Source organism: Euprymna scolopes, chromosome 2 (assembly GCF_053919585.1).
Source record: "Euprymna scolopes isolate OS-2025 chromosome 2, ASM5391958v1, whole genome shotgun sequence".
In the NCBI taxonomy this organism is placed as follows: Eukaryota; Metazoa; Mollusca; class Cephalopoda; order Sepiida; family Sepiolidae; genus Euprymna; species Euprymna scolopes.
In genome coordinates, this window is record NC_136483.1 from 75,926,049 (window position 1) to 75,946,504 (window position 20,456).

The 20,456-nt window shown below is 33.6% G+C and overlaps 1 protein-coding gene across 6 annotated transcripts in view; it reads right to left on the bottom strand.

The window, feature by feature from the left end:
• LOC145292509 (transmembrane protein 248-like) overlaps positions 1–20,456 on the bottom strand; it is a 133,491-nt gene that overhangs the window by 14,774 nt on the left and 98,261 nt on the right. For all 6 annotated transcript variants that reach the window (XM_080138731.1, XM_080138734.1, XM_080138735.1 and 3 more), the window contains 3 exons: positions 13,711–13,916; positions 8,347–8,462; positions 1,158–1,308 (listed from right to left, as the gene is read on the bottom strand). In XM_080138731.1, the coding sequence (XP_079994857.1) occupies positions 1,158–1,308; positions 8,347–8,462; positions 13,711–13,916 (473 nt within the window). The remainder of the gene's footprint in view (positions 1–1,157; positions 1,309–8,346; positions 8,463–13,710; positions 13,917–20,456) is intronic.

Consider the following 20,456-nt stretch of genomic DNA (forward strand, 5'->3'; position numbering starts at 1 on the left):
TACTGAGTCACTACTTATCAAGGCCATAACCCACTTGAGGATAAGAGTTGACGAGTTAGATGGATAGATTGTCAGTTGAATAACAAAAAATATTTACAATAGGATCATAAATTATGAATGGAATGAACAAAATTTGGTATTGGAGAGAATTTAACGAGTATTTGTTAACATGGGGTGTGAGGATGACCTTGTTTTAGGTTGTAAGGAAGCAGGCCAATGGTAATGTGTTTCACAGATGGGAAATTTCTTAAAAGAATCTTTGTTTGTGATAATCTATTTGATGCTAAACTTTTGGAGGAAGAAACGAAAATTCTTTGTAATTTGTGGTAGGAGGAAAGTTGTTACCACGAATATATTACAAGGAGCAGAGATTTGAACTAAATGATAAAATAGAGAAAGTGATTGTAGTTCTCTACAATCACTTTCTCTATTTTAGATCCAAACCCACTAGATTTCAAAATCGATTTTATACCATGTCAATGCAAGAAAGAGTGCTCTGAGAAAACTGGCCTAAATGTAAAAGCAAAACTCCATCTTAGGATGTATGGGACACACACGTTTTCTATATAACTATTGAATGTTTTCACAAAAGTCATGATACTAAGTTTCAACTTGCTATCAATCCCCCGTGCTGATAATGAGACCTGATATAAATAAAAACCTATATTGTCTCTGAAACGATCGTACACAAAATTATGTTGAATACTTGGATTGGTTGTTTTTGTTTTATGGCATATCAACCCTTTTCAGGTTAATTAATGCCGAATCCAAAGATTTTGAAGAAAATTCTTTAATAGAATATATTTGTTGTTTTCAAGTCGGTTTCTATTTAACCCATAGTTGGGACCCTAACAGGTACTACCACTCCGGACCTGGGAGCAATGGCAATTAAAGGGATGCTCCACACTCCCCAACGCCTGCAAGCTGGAGCCTCACCACTGAATATAGTTTAAGGTCATATCCAGAACCTGAATACTTGGAACGGACATAAATTATCAGTTCTTAATTGTTTTCCCTTGTCTGGAGTGATTGACTGATGCAACGATTTTTCCAGCAACCTTAGTCACAGATTGGACGTAAATCTTCCAGTTTAGATGTGGAGTGAAAGACAAACCGATTGGATAAAGTTAGAGATGCAAGTGTGCACATAAACTCACCTTGTAACGGGGAAAAAGTTTGGAGGTGCACTGAACGTCATACATGTGTAGATTTTAACTCGATTGCAAGCACCATTCTGATTACATGTGGTGGTGTTCCAGTCATATGGCAGCTCAAATGTAACAACCATTTCCATTGTACTAGCATCACCTGTGAGGACAGAAAATAGGGAACAAAAAGAAAGCTAAATTAGTTTGGAAAATAGTAATACAAATAATAGACAAATTTTTACAACACAAAATGGAGAACAGTGTCTACATGTGAGTGCATTATATATAGCAGAAAGACCTGGCGTTACTCAAGTTGTACTTCTTTCCATAACACCAGAATAGCTTTATTTTGTTCTTTTACATTTTATAATATTAAATTCATAATTTCAGTGAATTTAGTCTTTAACTTCCTTAAGGCACTCCATGTATTACCGGGGAATCAATGAAGATCCCTGTTCACCTTTTGCTATAATCCTTGAAGCACTTCATAACATTCCTATTATTATTTTTTAAATTTTCAAAAAAAAAAAAAAAAAAAAAAAAAAAAAAAAAAAAATTCCTTCTAAAGGATGTCAAGCCTGAACAAACTCCACAATAATGTTGTACCTCCTTTGATCAACATCAATTATACTTGCACCCTAGGTAACAGTTTCAGAATATGCGTTTTTTTTTTTCTATTGAAAGACAGGGTCTATTCTGTTTTGTAAAACCCAAGGAGTTTCTGAACAAAAAGCTAAGGATTGTAATCTTCCTCAGCTTTACAATCTGATGATGCTTTGACAAGGAATTAAAAGTGTTAGTGATACATACCAAACATTCAATTTTTTTTTTATTATTTTAACAAAATGCATCATTTGTAAAATTAAAAAAAATTTTTTTTTAAATCCCCCAAAAATGTATAATTACACAAAAGATTTTTGTTGATTTTAATAATGTTTGCATGAATACATGTGTATACACTCACACATTTCAGTAGGGATTTCAAGAGTCAAGATTGTTGGATTTATCAACATTCAAGTATATCTATTTCAAACAACAACATTTTTCCTAATGCATTATTTTTCATCCTTGAATTCAGTTGGTTCCAAAAAATAATCGTTTTTTCATTATAACTTTAACTTTCAAAATATTTGCTGAAACAAACTTTATTTATATTATTCATAATGAAGAAAGTAAGCAAGAAAGAAAAAAAAAAAAAAAGAAAATGAACACGTCTTATCCGGTCATACTAGATTTTTGCTATGTCATTGTAAAGGAAAGAAAAAGTTTATATATATAAAGAAATGTTTTGTTCTCAATCTAAGTCAACCCATACCTGATTAAACTGGACGCACACTTGATATGCAATGTATTTATTGCTTTAATTTCAAAACCTTTTGAAAATCAAGAATGTCTTTTATATCTTGCTTTTCAAAAAACAAATAAATAAATAAATAAAAAAATAAATAAATAAATAAATTTTTATTTATTACAATGTATTGTTTTCAAATATCCAATTTCAATAATTTATTCCATACAGTATAATTTATTTTTTAGCAAAATGTATCAATTGAAAATTTTTAAAAGAGGGCAGGGTAGATTTTGTAAGAGTTGAACCCAAATGCATGTATGCTCTTAGAGATAAGTTAGACGTTGACAAAAATCAAAGAGTTACTGAACTCTTGCTGTCTGGAGTTGGATTAAGGAAAGAGACTGAAAATAGAAGGGTCAATAAATAGACAACTATATCAAAAACGTTGCATTCATACACTACTCAATGTTTTATTATAGAGATTAAATGGTATTTGTTTTTAATTTCATGTAAAGTGAATTTTGATTTTATCTAAGAGTATATTTTGTTAAAAATTGTAAATGAACAAAACAGTGATGACAGATATAAAGTTGTTCTTCTGTTTGTTCACAAAAACTCTTCCTATACTTTTGGGGATAGACTTCCCCTCTCCTTTTGGTTTGATTGGTTGTTTTACGGCATATCAATCCTTTTCAGATTATTTAATGCCGAATCCAGTTATTTTGAAGAAAATTTTTTTAATAGAATTTTTTTTTTCAAGTCGGTTTCTATTTAACCCATAGTTGGAACCCTAACAGGTACTACCACTCTGAGTCAGAATGAACCTGGGAGCAATAGCAAGTAAAGGGTGGCTCCACAACCGCCAAAGCCCGCCAGTTGGGGCCTCACCATCGGATATAGTTTAAGGTCATATCCAGGACCCCCCTCTCCTTTCAATCATAAATGTTCTGAAACTATATTATATATTATAAACTACTTTACTAATGTATATTATCAATATACATAAAAAGTGATCTATCTTTCTGTCTATGTAAGGAAGGGTCTCTAGCAAACTTCTGTCAATTTTTGGTCTATGGACTCAGAACTTGATATATAGGGGATTTGGATCTGTGGATCTATTTGGTTTTTCATTGATAAAAAAAGTCGCTAAAGGGGTAAAAAAAATTTTTTTAATTGGAACTTGGCAGGCGTAAGTTGACTAAACATGTTACTTCTATGCATGTACAAATATACATTTATCTCTTTAACAGCATTTTGTAAAAAGTTTTTTATGCATATTTAGATCAGACAGTAGTGAATAATGCTGGAGAGCTACATGTTTTTGTTTAGATTCTAGTTGATGGCACCCAAGTCATTTTTTTTTACTTTTGAAATCACTTAATATATATTGGGTATAATATAATAATCAATAGAGGATATAATAAATACGAAATCTGCATAAATTAAAATATGAGCGTAGATTATGGTGGCCTGCTAATTATTAAATGTGATAAAGGTTTAAACAATCAATACACGCAATATTAAATTCAAGTTCATTATTCTCAAAAATACACACACATTTAATTTCTACTATATTAATAAAAGATTAAAAAAAAAAAAAAGGGAACTCGAACCAGGGGAGATAACTCTTATTTCCATTTGCAGTTCTTTCCCTTGTAAATAAGTTTACTTATAGAGACTCTATAAATTTAGCTTTAAATCTTAGGTGAATTCCGTTTAATGGATTCACAATTTTTTTTTCTGGGATGGAAAGTCGATACCAGTGCGGACTGACGATTTAGCATAGCGTATTTTTGTTCTATCGGGTCTATTAGTACAATTTCCTTTAGGTATTTTCGTAATGTTATTATTGTAATTAGTTTATATATATATATATATATATATATATAATTTTATTAGTTTTTTGGCTTTTTCTCCACAGATTACTTCAAGCTAGGTTACTATTTTCAGTGATGGACAATTTTTTTTTTATGTTAATGTTTTTCAATATTGCTTGTCTAGGCATGTAAGAACATTTAAAGACAGAGTTCCACTGATTAATATGGGGGGGGGGGGGCTTAATATAGGGTTTTAGATAGTCTTTCACAAAACAAATCCATAGTAGTTGTCTGTATTTTTGAGATGAGGTGTTTTCATTGATTGAGATTGTCGGACTGACTTCCTCATCTTGGTTGTTATTGTCATAACGTTTCGGCCGTTTTGCCCTCCGGCCTTCGTCAGGTGTTTTGTATCGAACTGGGGAACCGTTTGTTAGGAGCCTCGAACCCAACCCTTTATTATTATTACGGGGGTACCGTGTTCGGACTCCAGCTAGGCTTTGGGACATAGTTGCTGATTCTCTGTTTTGAATGTTACTTTTTTACTTTGGGTAACTGTAAACTTTGATACAACATCTAGGACCACTCGGCCATGTCACTAGGACAATTCTTAGTTGGTTTTTGTTAATGTTAAACCTATGTTGTTATTCAAGGTTTTCTCTATCAGAGGTTTCCAAATTGCATTCAGCTCTATGCTTGGTTTGCTCAGTAGGTTGTTATGTCTTAGCATGTGAGCTGTTTCTTTAAGTTTTCTCGCTTTCCAGTGGGTCTCTCTGTTTATTATTTTTACTTCATCCCATAGGGGGCGATGGTCCCCCCTCTCCATCCAGACAGGGTTGGCTATACCCGATTTTTCCGTCTCCCCTTTAGTTACCGCTTTTCGGTGGGTTTGAGACTCCTAACAAACGGTTTCCCAGTTCGATACAAAACACCTGACGAAGGCCGGAGGGCAAAACGGCCGAAACGTTGTGACAATAACAACCAAGAGGAGATAGTCAGTCCGACAATCTCAATCAATGGAAACAAATCCATGTTGAAAACTTCAATGAATGAAAGCTTTTGCCCTATTTTTGTTTGTTTTACATGATTAATATCTTTTTTTTTTTTTAATTTAAATTTTTTAACTAAAAAGAAACATCAAGCTTGATACCTAATGTTCTATGAATCATACTAAGATGATTCAATGTGTTTGCGGTTGAAATGAATCTTAATTGCATTTGTGTTATTTTTGTATGTTTTTGGAAAGGTAATGCAATATTTTTTTAAAGGTTTAGATTGGTTTCATCTAATAATTATCGTTTCCATCATAAATTTTCATTTACCACAAGATGGCATTAAATTTGTAAGGATTTTTCACTTGTTTGAAGCCTGAATTTTTACTTATACTCTTTGAAAATTGGCTTCTGGACAATTAGCACACAGAACTAATTTTCTAATTTCCAACAAACCATGAAAAGTCCTAATTCAATGTCTAATTACATGACCAAAATAAGTTTGGTATCATTGCTTGTTTCGCAAATATCTATGTGGCCATAATAAATTTTTTAGATGCAATTAAAATAAGATTTTGGTTTGGGATACTTATTTATAGACGTTCTGAACGAGTTGTAGTTTGTACAAAAATGAAAAGAAATAAGTTGGAGTTAGAGTGACTTGTTGAAAACTGACTGTTGAGGCAGCTTTACAAAAATCAACTTCTAAAAATGTTGCTGACTCTTATAACAAAAAAAAAAATCATAATTCTGTTTAGGTGTGGATGGTTAAAAATAAAAAAATGACAAGATACACTTAAAAAAGCTTACATCATTGTGACCTTGACCTGATTATGATATAAAAAGAAAAAGTACAGATATATTCATTTATTCAGAATCTAATTAGTGGGAGGCGGAGATGGGGAAGGTGGCAGAAACAATAACTTTATTTGTTCTTGTGGTTTCAAAAGCAATATTGAAATTAGGTCAAAACACTCAATTTTCTTTTTTATTATTCTGTTAAATTTGTTGACCAATGGAAAAGTCTATCAAGTGTGTGCATGCATTGTGATGCTGTATGGAAGTGAAGCCTGTCCAGTGGAGGTTGAGGACTTGTTGCATAGAGAGAAATGGACAATGAAAGAATCAATGTGTAATGAGTCTTAAAGTCAGGTTTAGTTCTGATGAACTCGGAAAAAGATTAAGTCTGGATAGTATAAGGACATGTGTACATAACAGGAAACTTCATTGGTATGGTCATGTTGAAAGGTCATGTAAGTTAGTAGATGTAGAACAGTTTAGGTAGCATGCCAAAGAAAACGTGGGAGATAGGTTAGTTTGAAAATCAATTTCTGAAAGCTGTTCAACACACACAAAAGTGATAATTAACCAGTTACCAGAGGAGAGGGGATACATTTTTCTCATAGCTCAGAAAAACTATACTCAAACAATAGAAAAACGGTGTGTACATTAACCGACCAAAGTGTCAAGTTTTAAATATAACTAAATGAGATTAGTTTTAAATATAACTAAATGAGATTAGTTTTAAATATAACTAAATGAGATTGGGGCATTTCTCAGGTCAGGAAAAAAAAACAAAAAAAAGACAGTCTATTAACCCATATGCTGCCTCTACCAAATTTAATATTTACTAAAACATAAAAAAAAAACAATAACAAACGAGTTTTAAGTTGTATTTTGAATGAAATTTGACATTTTCTGAACTTTGTATTGTTTTTCACTTTTTCTGACATTTATAAACAAAATAAATAAATAAAAAAAAGTTAAGATTACAGCTAAAAAACGAGATTTTAAGTCTTACTTTCCTACATAACAGCAAAACCAATGATCAGTACATGTGTTAATAGCAATACAAATTTTAAAGTCTTCAAACCACATTTAGATTTGCTCAGATTTCTTCTTGGATTTTCCAGATTTGTTTTCTCCAACCATTTGTCAGACACTGCTAATATTCAGTGTTCTACAAGTTGATCCATGAAATCTTCCGATTTTTTTGTAATGGATTCCAGAGGAAGGTGTCACTCACAAGATTTTTCTACTCCAGTAGTGATTGGTCAGCCAGTTTTCTCTCTCTTAGTGAGACTGAAATGGAAAGGTGTCTATACGGGGGTTTCTTAGTTGAGTGTTTATTAGAGTCCAGTGCAACTCATAACTGGATGTTGCTGCCGAGATATACAAATTTTCTTGACAAACTTAACGTTGTTGCTGTTTTTCAACTGAATTTCTCTTACCTGATTGTTGCTAATAAATTCTGTTTTGCCAGCATTAATGTAGAGTTCAATGTTGTTTCTTTGATGAAGTTTGCTCATTGTATCAGTCATGTCTGATAATAAGGAATGGTCATCTATGTAATCTATGTCGATTATTGTTTTTATTATGTGACAAACTTTTGGCCCTTTCAAGGATGAACCTCTAGATCTAGGTTTAAATCAGATGTCTAAAAGACATAATCTAGGCACAGGATGAAAAGGAAAGGAGAAATTAAAGCATTTGTAATTTTCATCAGGAGATCGAATCATTGAGTGAGGGTTATTATACCTCATCATGTTAGCTTGCAGGATACCATATGCTGACATGATCGTTTAGAGTTTACCATGATGGATGGAATCAAAAGCTTTGGAGAAAATCTACAGTAGACTGCTATCATTCCACATATGGGTATGTTGAATCTGGTGTATTTTCCTTACTAAGAAATTGAAAATGATAGAAATGGGGGGGGGGAAGAAACTAAGATAAAATGATTTATAGAAAGTTCATAGAATCTCATTTATTCCACCGGATATGCTTGCCAAAACTACATCCTTTTTTTTTCTTCCTTTTTTTTATAGTTATCCCTACACAGATAGCCTAATTAAAATTAAAAAGGTGTTTAGAAATTAATTATACTCTAAGATTGAGAGTTCAATTCCTAGGGAAGGAAAAGACAAATTAACAGATACAATATATGGAATGCTAACAGTCTAAAAGATGTAAAAAATAAAGGGTTTAGTTAAAAAGAATGCCAGTGAATAATGGTCAAAACATTGTGAATATGACAGAGATAAGAATGACAGTACGAAACATCTAAATAATGAAGAGAAAAATAGAGCTGATAATACCTGAAAGTCCCAGCTGGTGGCCAGGTAAAGTAGTTGTCAGATGAGTAAGGTTGTGTGGGATGTTCAGGAAATCCAAGGTTGGAATCATTTCCACCAACATTGATACCGTCACATTTCTACAGAGAGAGAGAGAATGAAAAATAAAAAATATAATTAAGAATTATTTCAAGTTAACTTGTAAAAATTGTTTTAACAAGTTTTACAATGTGTATCATAATAATTTTTTTGCTGGACATTCAAAAGGAACAAGTGTATTTGCAGCACTCCAATTATCAAAAATGCTAAAAGGAATAAATAATGTTTGTAATGTTTTAATCTACACATAAATTTCCTAAACACACCTTTAACCCATTAGGTCACAACCATTACCATCGTTTATTCTATGTTGTTATACTTGACTATTTTTTTGACAAATTTGATTGCGTTCGAAATTCATAAACTCTGACATATCTGTTAGAACGTTCTTCTTGCACAAGTAAAAATAATGCCTCTTCAGTTTTATATTTTTTATGGATAACATAGAAGTCAAGATCGATTTGGTTTGGTTTACATTATATTTAATGTCAAATAAATTTGTCTAATGCTAATCCTATAGGTAGGATAATTATTTTATATTCTTAGCAAACACTGCTCTAAGAAGGAAACTTGAGAATGAGAATATTATTCTTTTAAAAAAAAAATTTTCAGCAGTGATAATCTTCGTTCCAAACTATTAGGCACCATCTTCTCGTATTTATTTGAAAGAAAAATAAAGAGAAGATCTTTGTTAGAAGAACCAGATTAAATAATACAATTGGGATGAATTTATAGATACTAAGGCATTACGTAATCAGCTAATAATCTGATTGAGCCTCTCCGACCCCTCTGTCTAGTCGAAGAACAGAAGTGGAAAGTTGCAAGTCACATGACCATTTATGTAATCAGTCCACACTGCTCAGCAACTAGGATTCCATCCTAAGGCATCATAAGGCGCCACCCATGGCCTACAGTCGGCCTTGTTGGCGGTGAGTACTCCTTTGAATGGGGTTATAGTTGGTGAATTTGTGGCCCTATAGAACTTAAAAGATATTATCATGCATGTTTGCTCAGAGAAATTAAGAAATATTAGAGAGTAGTTACACAGAATAACGTATTTGTGTTATTAAAGTATATATGGAAATTTTGTCTCTTTTTTTTTTTTTTTTTTACATAGGGGTCACCACTTATCAAGGCCCAGAGTCCACCCAAGAATAAGGGTTATTGAGTGTACAGTAGTCAATGGGATAATTTCGTAGTAATCGTTAGTAGTGGAAATTTGGTAAATTGGATTATTTAAAGGGATTTAGCTGCTTGTCGGATTTGTCGGGGGTATTCACATCGAGAGGGTACAAGTTGTAGAACAGGCAGAGGGATGCAACATTTCGACGATGGGACAGAGGCTGAAGCTTAGATGACAGTTCAGGACCTATCAGGTTGGCGACTCTCTTTTGAATCCTTTCAAGGAGTGAGAGACAAGTAGCAGATGCACCAGCCCAAATGTGACGTACTCCATATATGGGCGAATGGTGGCCTTATAGAGGTACAGGATACTTTCAGGCGTAAGTAGTTTTCTAGCACAGTAGAGAGAGAGCCCACCTTCTTTGCAGCAGCCTTGGCAATGCTCTCAATGTATCTATTCCAGTTCACGTTCCCTGTAAACGTTAAGCTGAGGAATTTAAAAGAAGTACTTTCGGATAATGTGTTCTTGGCCATTGCTACTGGTGGTAGTGAAGGTTTCTTGTAATTATTTAAGGAAACAAGTTTAGTCTTGCCAGCATTGAATGTGACCATCCATTTTTGTCCCCATTTCACTACAGATTGGAGGTTATCCTCTAGTGTTTCTGCCATTTCCTTTTTTATGTGTTCATTTATTTTCCCCCTCGTGCCTGTTATAGAGAGTGGTGTCATCAGCAAATATACCCATCTCTGAAACAATTTTATCAGGGAGGTCATTTATGAATATTAGGAATAATAGAGGTCCAAGGATAGACCCCTGAGGCACTCCAGCATTTATATCATATTGTTTAGATGTACGACTGTCAAGGACAACCTGGATTTTTCTCTTATCTAAGAAGGATTTAATTACATTAAGTATTCTTCCAGTGATACCATATGATCTAATTTTCCTTAGAAGATCATCGTGCCATACCCTGTCAAAAGCTATAGATATATCGAGGGCTACCGCTCTACCCTCCTCTGTTTTGTCCAGTGAATGTTATATATGTTCAGAGATAACAGTTAGGATATCTGCTGTGGAACGGGCTTGCCTAAATCTATATTGATTGTCGGTCAGAAATTTAGCAGCTGTAAGGTGATGGACTAGAGCTTGATTAATTAAGGACTCAAATATTTTGGCGAAAAGCGGGAGAAGGCTAATGGGGCGATAATTTAATGGGGGAGTTCTTTTCCCAGAATTCTTGAAAACTGGTTTCCAGCAGTCAGGAAAGCAAGATTCGTTAAGGATTCGTTGTAAAGTTTGGAGAGAACTGGAGCAGTTGTAAAGTTTGGAGAGAACTGGAGCAACTTCAGCTGAGCATTTTTAATAGCACAGCCGGGATGGGGTTAGGTTCAAATGCTTTTGAGGTGTCTAGGTTTTTTATGATACCATGTACCTGAGAAGGGGTGATTTTCAAATTATCTAGTGTGGCGTCAGTCCGCAAAGGAAAGTCAGAGAGGGAGTTGTGTGCCGGGTCCAATGTGGAGTTTGAGGCAAACTGACTGGCGAGCAGGTTAGCCTTCTTGGTTGCCGTGCAAACAACCTCATGATTGTTTGATAGTGGGGGAATTGTTGATTGCCCATTATTTACTACACTATTGTAGATTTTCCAAAAATCACAAGTTCCTAATTTCTGTGCTTCGATGCGTTTTCTGGTGATTTCAGTGTATTCTGCCTTAGCTGTCACTATTTCTCTCTTACAATTACTTCTAGCTTCTATATACTTATATCTGTTTGAAATGGACTCATGTTGGTTGAATCTGTGGTACGCATGCTGCCTTTGAGCAATGGCAGCTGCATAAGTAGAAGCAAACTATTGGGGAGAGTGGGGCTTGCTATAAAATTTCCGTGTAGGAACATGTGCTTCAATTTAGATCTATTAACAATTATCAACGAATATTCACGTTTTCCTTTCCTCGTCAAGATATGTCCTCACATATAGTCATAATCAACTATTTTCACTGCTTGGCATGCCTTCCTTTATTCACTCTGACAAAGGTCCATTTCTTTTCAACAGAACTAATAGATATTTTGCACAGAAGGAGAATAGCAACGAGCTGCACAACCATGGAAATGGCCAGGTAGAATGTTATGGAAAACGAGATCGCTGGCATTGAAGTCGCAAAGACTGACGATTTCTTATTGGGAATTAGTTTCCATTCGTTCATTATAGTGTACTGCTACTAATGCTACACCTCACGAGCAAATATTCCAGTATAATAGGAAATCAACATCTGATACCTGTTTTCCAAGTTGGTTTTTGAATCCAGGTTCACCCCTAAACATAACGTATGGTCATCTAAGTATGAACCTTTTGTCAACGAAGCTGAATTGTTAGAATGCAACCCTCAATACGCCCATGTTGGACTTTCAACTGGAAGGGAGGAAATAGTGTCACTGCGTCAACTTGCCCCAAAACCACAAAATGTAGCACCTAATACTAATGACTATTATTTCATTAGAGACTATCTCTACAACCAGATGCCTCATTTGAATTGGGTGCATCCGAAGAACCTTATGAAATCTCATAGGCCGATATAACGCTCGATAAGAACCTAATGGAACTCAAACAACGTGTCCGTCCCTATAATCTAAGAAACAGAGATGCTTGAACTTGAACCTTTGTATAGCATGTCATAACTAGTGCTATGATAACAGCATATTGTTTTGACTCTCGAGTATATATCCGAAACAGACACAATCAACTGAGAACCACATCACTCTACATAAAAACATAAGATATCAATGGATATATATCTGAGAATCAAAACAAGGAAAAGAATATGCTGTTGTCATAGCCCTATTCATAACCCCTCCCTGAACTCTTTCCACTCTAGGTGAAAGTCATATTAGCATTGTTACTTTGTGTAAAATCTTAGCAATTTTTCATTCTTTTATTTCAGCATGTATACCTGTGATTGTAGATGAATAAAGCCTTATTAACTGGTTTTCATTCGTCTTCCGAATTATTACACTCATGTTCACCCCTAACAAGGCATATCGCCACTTGGACATAACGGGCTACTATTTGGGATCAGGCCTAGGAAAGATTAATAAGATGTTGGTTTACAAAATTACATTTGAACTTCTGCATATCAGTACAGTCAAGGAAGCAGGTAGCAGAAAGGGAATTCCAAATTCTAATATTATTCTCTATGCATGTGGCAACCATAGTTTATATGTATTCTTGTACCAATGAATATAGTAAATGCGTCAGAAAAGAAAGATGAAAGAAAACGGTCAGTTGACATATTTCACTTTTTATTATTTTATTTACCTACTTTCCAGAAGATTAGACACAAGGTCAAGTGTTTAATGAAAGTTTTATGCAACAAACTAGATCTGAACTTGGAATACCCCAGTTATGAGTCCATGTCATTAACCATTTAAACAATGGCACTCTTGCTAACTAGATCCAAGACATGTAAATAAATGAAGCAACTAGGAAAAATGAATCATAATACAATGTTTAATGACAAAAAAAAAAAAAAAAAATGGTTACTTGTACACTTTTGCCACAGTGCTGAAACAATAACATTTTGGAAGCCATTCTTAACATGAGGAGGGGGAGGGTATTTTGTAACTATTCTGTCTTCCACCAATTTAATTTAAAAAAAAAAAAAAAAAAAAAAAAAAAAAAAAATAAACATATCATGAAGCTTGAATTCAAATCTGAAAAAAGCTACTTAAAAATAGCGTGGTGGCAAAAGTGCACAACCATCCAAAAATGCAGGAGTTGCGAGAGAAACAAAATAAAAAAAATTGCGAATGTAGCAAAATGAAAAATTGCTTAAATAATCTCAACAAGCCATTTAAATAATAAGGTTGTATGGTTCTATGACCATTGTCTGAGAGTCAGTAGAATTAATCAGAAAAATAACAGGTTTTGAGGCATGTACAGTAGTAGTTAGCAACTTTTAACCACTTTGAAGATTTGCTTCTCAATTTACAACTACATAGAGTGCACAAATCACATAATTATAGCACCCTGTCATGCTAGAATCAAATATCTCCAAGGGAGATAACCGTGATCCAAACACATAGATGAAAATACAATTTATTGATAAACAATACCAAACCTAAATTTTCAATTTGACAATAGAAATGGTTTAGAAAAAAAACAAACTTACACATAATTTTCTGGCACTGTCTGCTGAGCCACAGGTTCTGTGGTGTTCAAATCTAGCGTTGATAAATCTACAGTTGGGGTTGAGGAAGCTGCTGCAGTTGTTGATTGGACAGCAATTGCTTGAGAGGAGGGGGAAGATGAATCACTAGAATTACTTAAAACGCAAAATTCTACTCGGGCAAGATTTTCTAAAAATGTATTCCAATCCTGAAATGAGAGAAAAATCAATCATTATAAACCATTGAAAACTTTGACAACACAAAGTTAAAATCAAATAACTGACTTTAATGGTTATTTTTTCATTATTTTGAGAAAAGCTTCTTTATCAAAAAAGAATCAGTTTTTTATATTTATTTTTTTCTCTGCAACTGTTTTTGTAGGGTTCCAATTTGACAGCAAGATGTTAATCCAATGTTTATGAAAGTTGAATATTTTCACCCATTTTTCTGGTTACTATAACAATTCTTTAAATATTGAATGTCGCCTGGCTCACTGTAGAATTAAAAAAGCATTCATGTTCACTTGAAGGCTTACGTCCTGCATAGAACACCACTATAAGCTACTGAAAGTGCAAAAATGCAGAAACAAAACAGATGTCAATGGTTACCAATATCTTTCCTCCGCAAATATTTAGAAAAACTTCCCATATCATTGAAAAATAAAGAATTTTCATTCAAGCACCTGCTGTTTATTTTTGCTTCCCTCATTGTTCCAGTTTGATTAATACTTTGTTAATTACTTAGCCAACAATACTAGGTTAAAAATTTTACAAATAGTTATAATGATCAGAAAAAATGTATGGTAGTAGAAACAAGTATAGCCTGTGCCTCTTCTAGTATTAGGAGCTGTTGTATAGTACTTCTCTCATAAGTCATCAATATGTAATAAAACATCAAGGCAGGATAAGCTGCTAGAAGCAGCTTATCCTGCCTTGACAGAGTTTAAAATAGACTTCATAGCTTAGTGGAGGATGCCCTTTTCTCTGCAACCTCTTTCCCACAGAAGAGATGTTGCGAGCCTGTCTCTGCTTTATTGTTATTTTCAAGGCAAGTGCTTGTCTGAGTTCAAATCTATGCCCCCGCCCCGACTTTCATAAAAAACACTTGTCTAACTGAAATCGCTAAGTACACATTCGTTTGGGATTACATTTTTTTTTTTATATAGTTTTATTTTTCTTTAAATTCCACCTAGAGAATTACAGTTTTCCCCCTAACATAATTCAATTTTCTCTAAGACTAGAACTATGTGGCAGCAGATTCGAAGATGCAAACAGGGCACTGATAAGAATTCTCAACCCTGGAAGTAAGCAAAACAAAACTATCAAGCATACACCCCATCCTCTTACAACAAATGTTTTTGTCACATGATACTAAACAATTAAACTGCTTTTCTTTATATATTTATTTCTAACCAATTATTTATTGAAATCAAAAATGTAATAATATAAAGTACCAAAACTAAATTTTTTTTAAATCCTATTTAAAAAATAATTTAACTTAAATCCATCAGAATGCATTTCCTATTTCTTTGTAAACAAGTCGGTCATTTTAATCTAAAAGAATTACATTGTTACATTTCTAAATTTGAAAGCATTTAAACTGTGGAATAGAAAATCATTTCTGGCTTTAAAAATCTTAGAAAATATTCATGAAACATTAAAAGTCTTAGGAATTTACATCCAATAATTTTTTTTATAAACCAGGATTAAAACATTTTCTTAATTATTTATAGTTTCATAACAATTTGGTTCAATTCATAATTTAGTTCCTCAATGATACCATAATAATCAAATGTAACTTTCAAAATCCAATGGAAAAAAAACAGAATAAAACAAGTACAGTTTAAAAAAAAACAAAAAAAACTCCTGGGTAATGCCAGATACAGGTACAGCTAGTAAAGCAATAATAATAAAAAATGGTAACATGTTAAATACATGAGTGATAAACTAGCAAGTATACCTTTAAAAGGACAATATTTAAAGAAAGCATAACAGCTGAATAAAATATAATTAAAACAGAACATGCTCATATATCATTCCGCTTAAAATACAAAAGGTTCTTCAAATAATATTATAAGCATTTTTATCATAGAAATTCACAAACAATTATAAAATGATAAAAACTAATTCACATTAGTTTTTATTTCTGTGCAGGTAAAAATGGACAAAACAGAAGCTTGAGCAGTGAGAAATTATGCGCAAAACAAAGGTATTCTCACCCTCCAAAATATCCTCAATGACATAGTACAGATACTAATGGAGAACTAGTCTTCCTTCCTCTGTGTAAAGAAACGAGATAGGGACAGAACAGAAGAAGATTCCCGGTCACAATATCCAGGAACTTTGAACTATTGATGAACAAGTTGATTACCATTCACTTTATGGCTTTATACGATTGACATCTTACTGTCCATATGCATCAATGGAGATCTTTGAGATGAGCAAACTGTCTTTTGCAAGATGCATCCCAAGAATGTTGATGCCAAAGTGTAACATCACGCATTACTTGATGATGGCTCTCATCTGGAATACACTGGATAAATTTTCACCAGATAATATGGCCTGCATATGTTATTGTGATGTATGGTAGTAGTCCAACTCCATCACTACAGGACTTTCCACCTTGGCCCCAAACTTGCTTGCGTAGTTTAGGTGCAGTATCTGTTGCGTATCAAATAGACACCCTCTGAACCTCCAATGCTCATGTACATTGGAGCAAACCAGCGACGACTGGCAGCAGGGGAGGCCACAGCTTCTGTCCGAAAGTAATCTCAGCGAGGTAAACAGTCACCCTATCATGTCCGCTACTATGCCTTTTCTTTCTGGTTGCGGTTCCATAGCCTTTTAAGGAAAAACTGCAAGGCAGCAGTAGGATTTAAAGTCAGAGTCCCATCTCTTAGCCTTTTGCTGTGATAAGGCTCACAAGGCAGTGGTGTTTAATTTTGGGGTTGGTTCCCCTAGTCTTCGCCCAATCAAGGGCACCCACAAGACAGTGGGGTAGGGGTTGGTAGTGTGCCAGAGCATGTCCACACATCGGTGGGCCATAACGCACTACCTCTGGGGTCACCTACTACTCCGAGATCTCCTACAAGTTTAGCCTGGGGCCGCAAGGCACCCAGTTACCGTGTGTGGCCAACGTGGGGGTACTGTAGGAGTCTTGATGATGGAAAGGCTGTGTACTGGCAGTATGTAGCATGTGCGTTTGGATTCTTAATCCAGCAGGGGGATGTGATGCGTCTAGTGTGTTAGGTATAAATTAGTGTTAAGTTCATGCTTGCATGCCTTCTTGCTTCCAGCTAACACCGTTGGCTAACCTCACGGTGAAAAGGGAGCAACTACGCATAAGTCTTTTCTCATAGTAGTCATCAATGTGTAATAACAACAGCACACATTCATTTAGGATTTTTTTTTTTTAAATAGTTTCATTTTTCTTTAAATTCCTAGAAAATTACACATATCCTTCATAGGAGGGAGGAAGAAATCCTTTTAAAACAGGCCTGCTTCATCTTAATGACAAAATTCAAGAGCGTTTATTTAATCTTTCTTTTTGCCATGTATCACTATTTCCCGTCATTTTCATAAGGCTACTCCTTGTTCACCAGGTCATTAGTTTCTTGCCATGTTCGCTAAAGTATTTTTATAATCCACTTTCATAACAAAGACAAGCTTTCATCATAACCATCATGTCCATAACACATCACATTATTATTCTCTCTACCTATAAGAGCATAAACTAAAAATGATTGACATTTCTAGGACACTTCAAACTTGTTTCTAGACTAAGGATTTTGGCTTCATTCAAAATCAAACCAGATTTCATTTTGAACCTGAATCAAAGATTCAGAGCAAATAGTAGAAATAACATGGTTGAAAACTCAAGCAGGCAGAAGCTGTTGGCAAGGCAACATTGTAATTTGGAGAGGTAGAGTATCTTGGAAGCTCCAGATGTATGAAAAAACAAAAAAAAACAAGTTTTTTTTCATTTTTCTATTCCACAGCCACAGAAGGATTTTTCCCCACAGTCTAAAAAACATTAAATGTGATTATTAATGAAAAGATTCCCAAGAGGTATAACAAAGATTATTTAGGAAATCATGAAAAAATATTCAGCTATTTATTTTGTAAAATTGTAGATCATAATAGAAGGTAAAATAATTTTATTTTGACTAAGAAATTGAATTGTTTTTCAATGCAATACTACAACAGCTGATTATTAATAGGGCTGTAACAGCATATTCTTTTCATTGTTTTGACTCTTGAGTATATATCCGTCACTATCTTATATGTCTTTTATATAGACTGATGTGGTTCTCAGTTGATTGTGTCTATGTCGGATATATACCCGAGAGTCAAAGGAATGAAAAGAACATTCTGTTGTCAGCCCTAATTATTAGTCATGAAGAATGGATTGACAGCAACGTACACAAAATAATATAGTATTGATACTCAGTTTTCTTATATTCTCTATGATCTAATGAAGAAAAAAATTGGGAGATATTCTATTTTATTTCTGCAATTTCAAAATACACTGAAAAAATATCTTCATGAATATGGTTCCTATTGTCACACAATTTGTAAGTAAATTTTTTTTTTGTCCATAATTATTCATTTCAGCAATGGTGTTTCTTAGCTACATTAAACTTTAATTGCTACATAATTACTTATTTAAAAGTCTCCCCTCTATTTTTACACTAATCATGATTAAAACATAAAAGGCTAATACTTTCATTTTTCTTACAAATAAAGATGCATGTCATATTATTATTATTGTTCATTGTTTTGCATGCTTTTAACAATTCTCTTTCCTTTTGTTACAGCCTATACACCTGTACTTCTTGATGAATAAAGCCTCGTTCACAGGTTATCATTCGCCTTCCATGTTGTCCTCACTACAATGTGGATGCTACTTCTTTTTAGTTTTTTTTTCAACTTACATAATCAATATGTTAGGACACCACGTGCTACCCTATTTAACAACTCCTTGACCCCAATGTTCTGTAACGTGGAGGATTTTTCCATCTATTCTTATGGCCATATTGTCATAGTTTCTCACATTGGCGGTCTTCGAGGGAGCTCATGGGTTCACAAATATAAAAAAGTACAGAAACAACAAAAAACACAAACTTCAATGTTTTACATATATATCAGTTGGACTCTTTATGTGTGCTTCACAATCGATCCTCTAGATACTGAAGTCCACATCTATATCTACTGTCGAGACTGGGTGTTAGTGGGTTGAGCAATTCATTTCCTCCTGTCTGCTCTGAGCCACAATCTTTGTTCAACTGTCATCAAAGTGTCCAACTGACGACTGTCATAAAAACTCCAGACCATGTGTAAATCATTCCTACTGTTGTTAATCCATAGTCACTCTCCAGCATCATAAAACCAACTGTTATTCTTAAAGTAACCACAAACCAAATCTAAATATATCTTAGGTCCATTTTTCGATTCTTTTGTTACACCCTGACAAACAATCCCATGTCACGTTTCTTTTGTCTACCCTGATAAGCCTATTGAACCTAACAGTCCCCTGGTTCTTTTGTTCCCATCTTAAAGGCTAATGTGCAATTGCAATCGTCTGCATTAAGGAATAAATTTTAATCTATTGTCTACTAATAAACCCTTATTTCCTATTTCTTTTGTTATATTTCCTTTTTCTTTTCTCTGCTACTTTCTAGCACTTGATAGTATTATAATGGTAAATGGCAGGAAAATGAGATATTTCATCAATGTCTACATTTATAACATTATTAGACAACTGTATACGAAGATGTTTGTATCATTATAGCAAACATACTTTTCTATTAATATTATAAGGTTGAAAGCTTGCTCATTCATTTCTTTAAAGTAAATTATTTATTTTCAAGAAAAAAAAAAAGATTGCTTTTTGCTATCTGAAATTTCTAATATCTCAAATTTTAAGGACAAAGTAGAGGATAAGGACCCCAATCGGCCTCACTGCGAAGAAAGAAAAAACAAAACAAAAAAAACATTGACCCTCGTACATACATTTGCTCTGTAAACAAATATGGCAACAAGTTAACTTTTTAAACCAAATTTTGTATTGCTTTTTAGAAAATAATAAAAACAGCTTATCTATTTACTCGCGACCAAGATTAATTTTTTGGTAAAGTGTGTCTATATATTTACATCACTTTTTTTACAAAACATTTTCTGGGGAACAGACTTCCATTCTTGAAAGATTATTATATCTAAAAAAAATCAAGGTAAATAATATAAAAAAACAAAGAATACCCCTCCTGGCTTTCTTAAACTTCTAATATTTCTCCCCATTTTTACTTTTTCTTATTTATATCCTAGGTGAATAGTAAATTGTCTCCGAGGAGGTTGAAAGAAATAAACCTCCACTTCTTGATGTCAGCCAAACAGCTGATATATTAGCAGTTTTAGTAATAACTAGTATTGAGACTTATTGGCATGGGCATATACCAGATTTACACAGTAATATGTTTAAACTTATTTACACACACACATATATATATATATATATATATATATATATACACTTGTGCCCGATATTATTCATACCCCTCGGATCTTTGAGATTTCTATAAGAATATTGCTCAAACCAGAAGGTAGACAATATCAAAGGGATTTCAAACAATAAATCAAGCATAAGCATTTAATTTTAACTCAACAAATAAATAAATTATGCAAGTTTGAAACATTATACAAAGAAAAACAATAATGGCACTAGTTCAAAATTATTCATACCTCTCTTACTA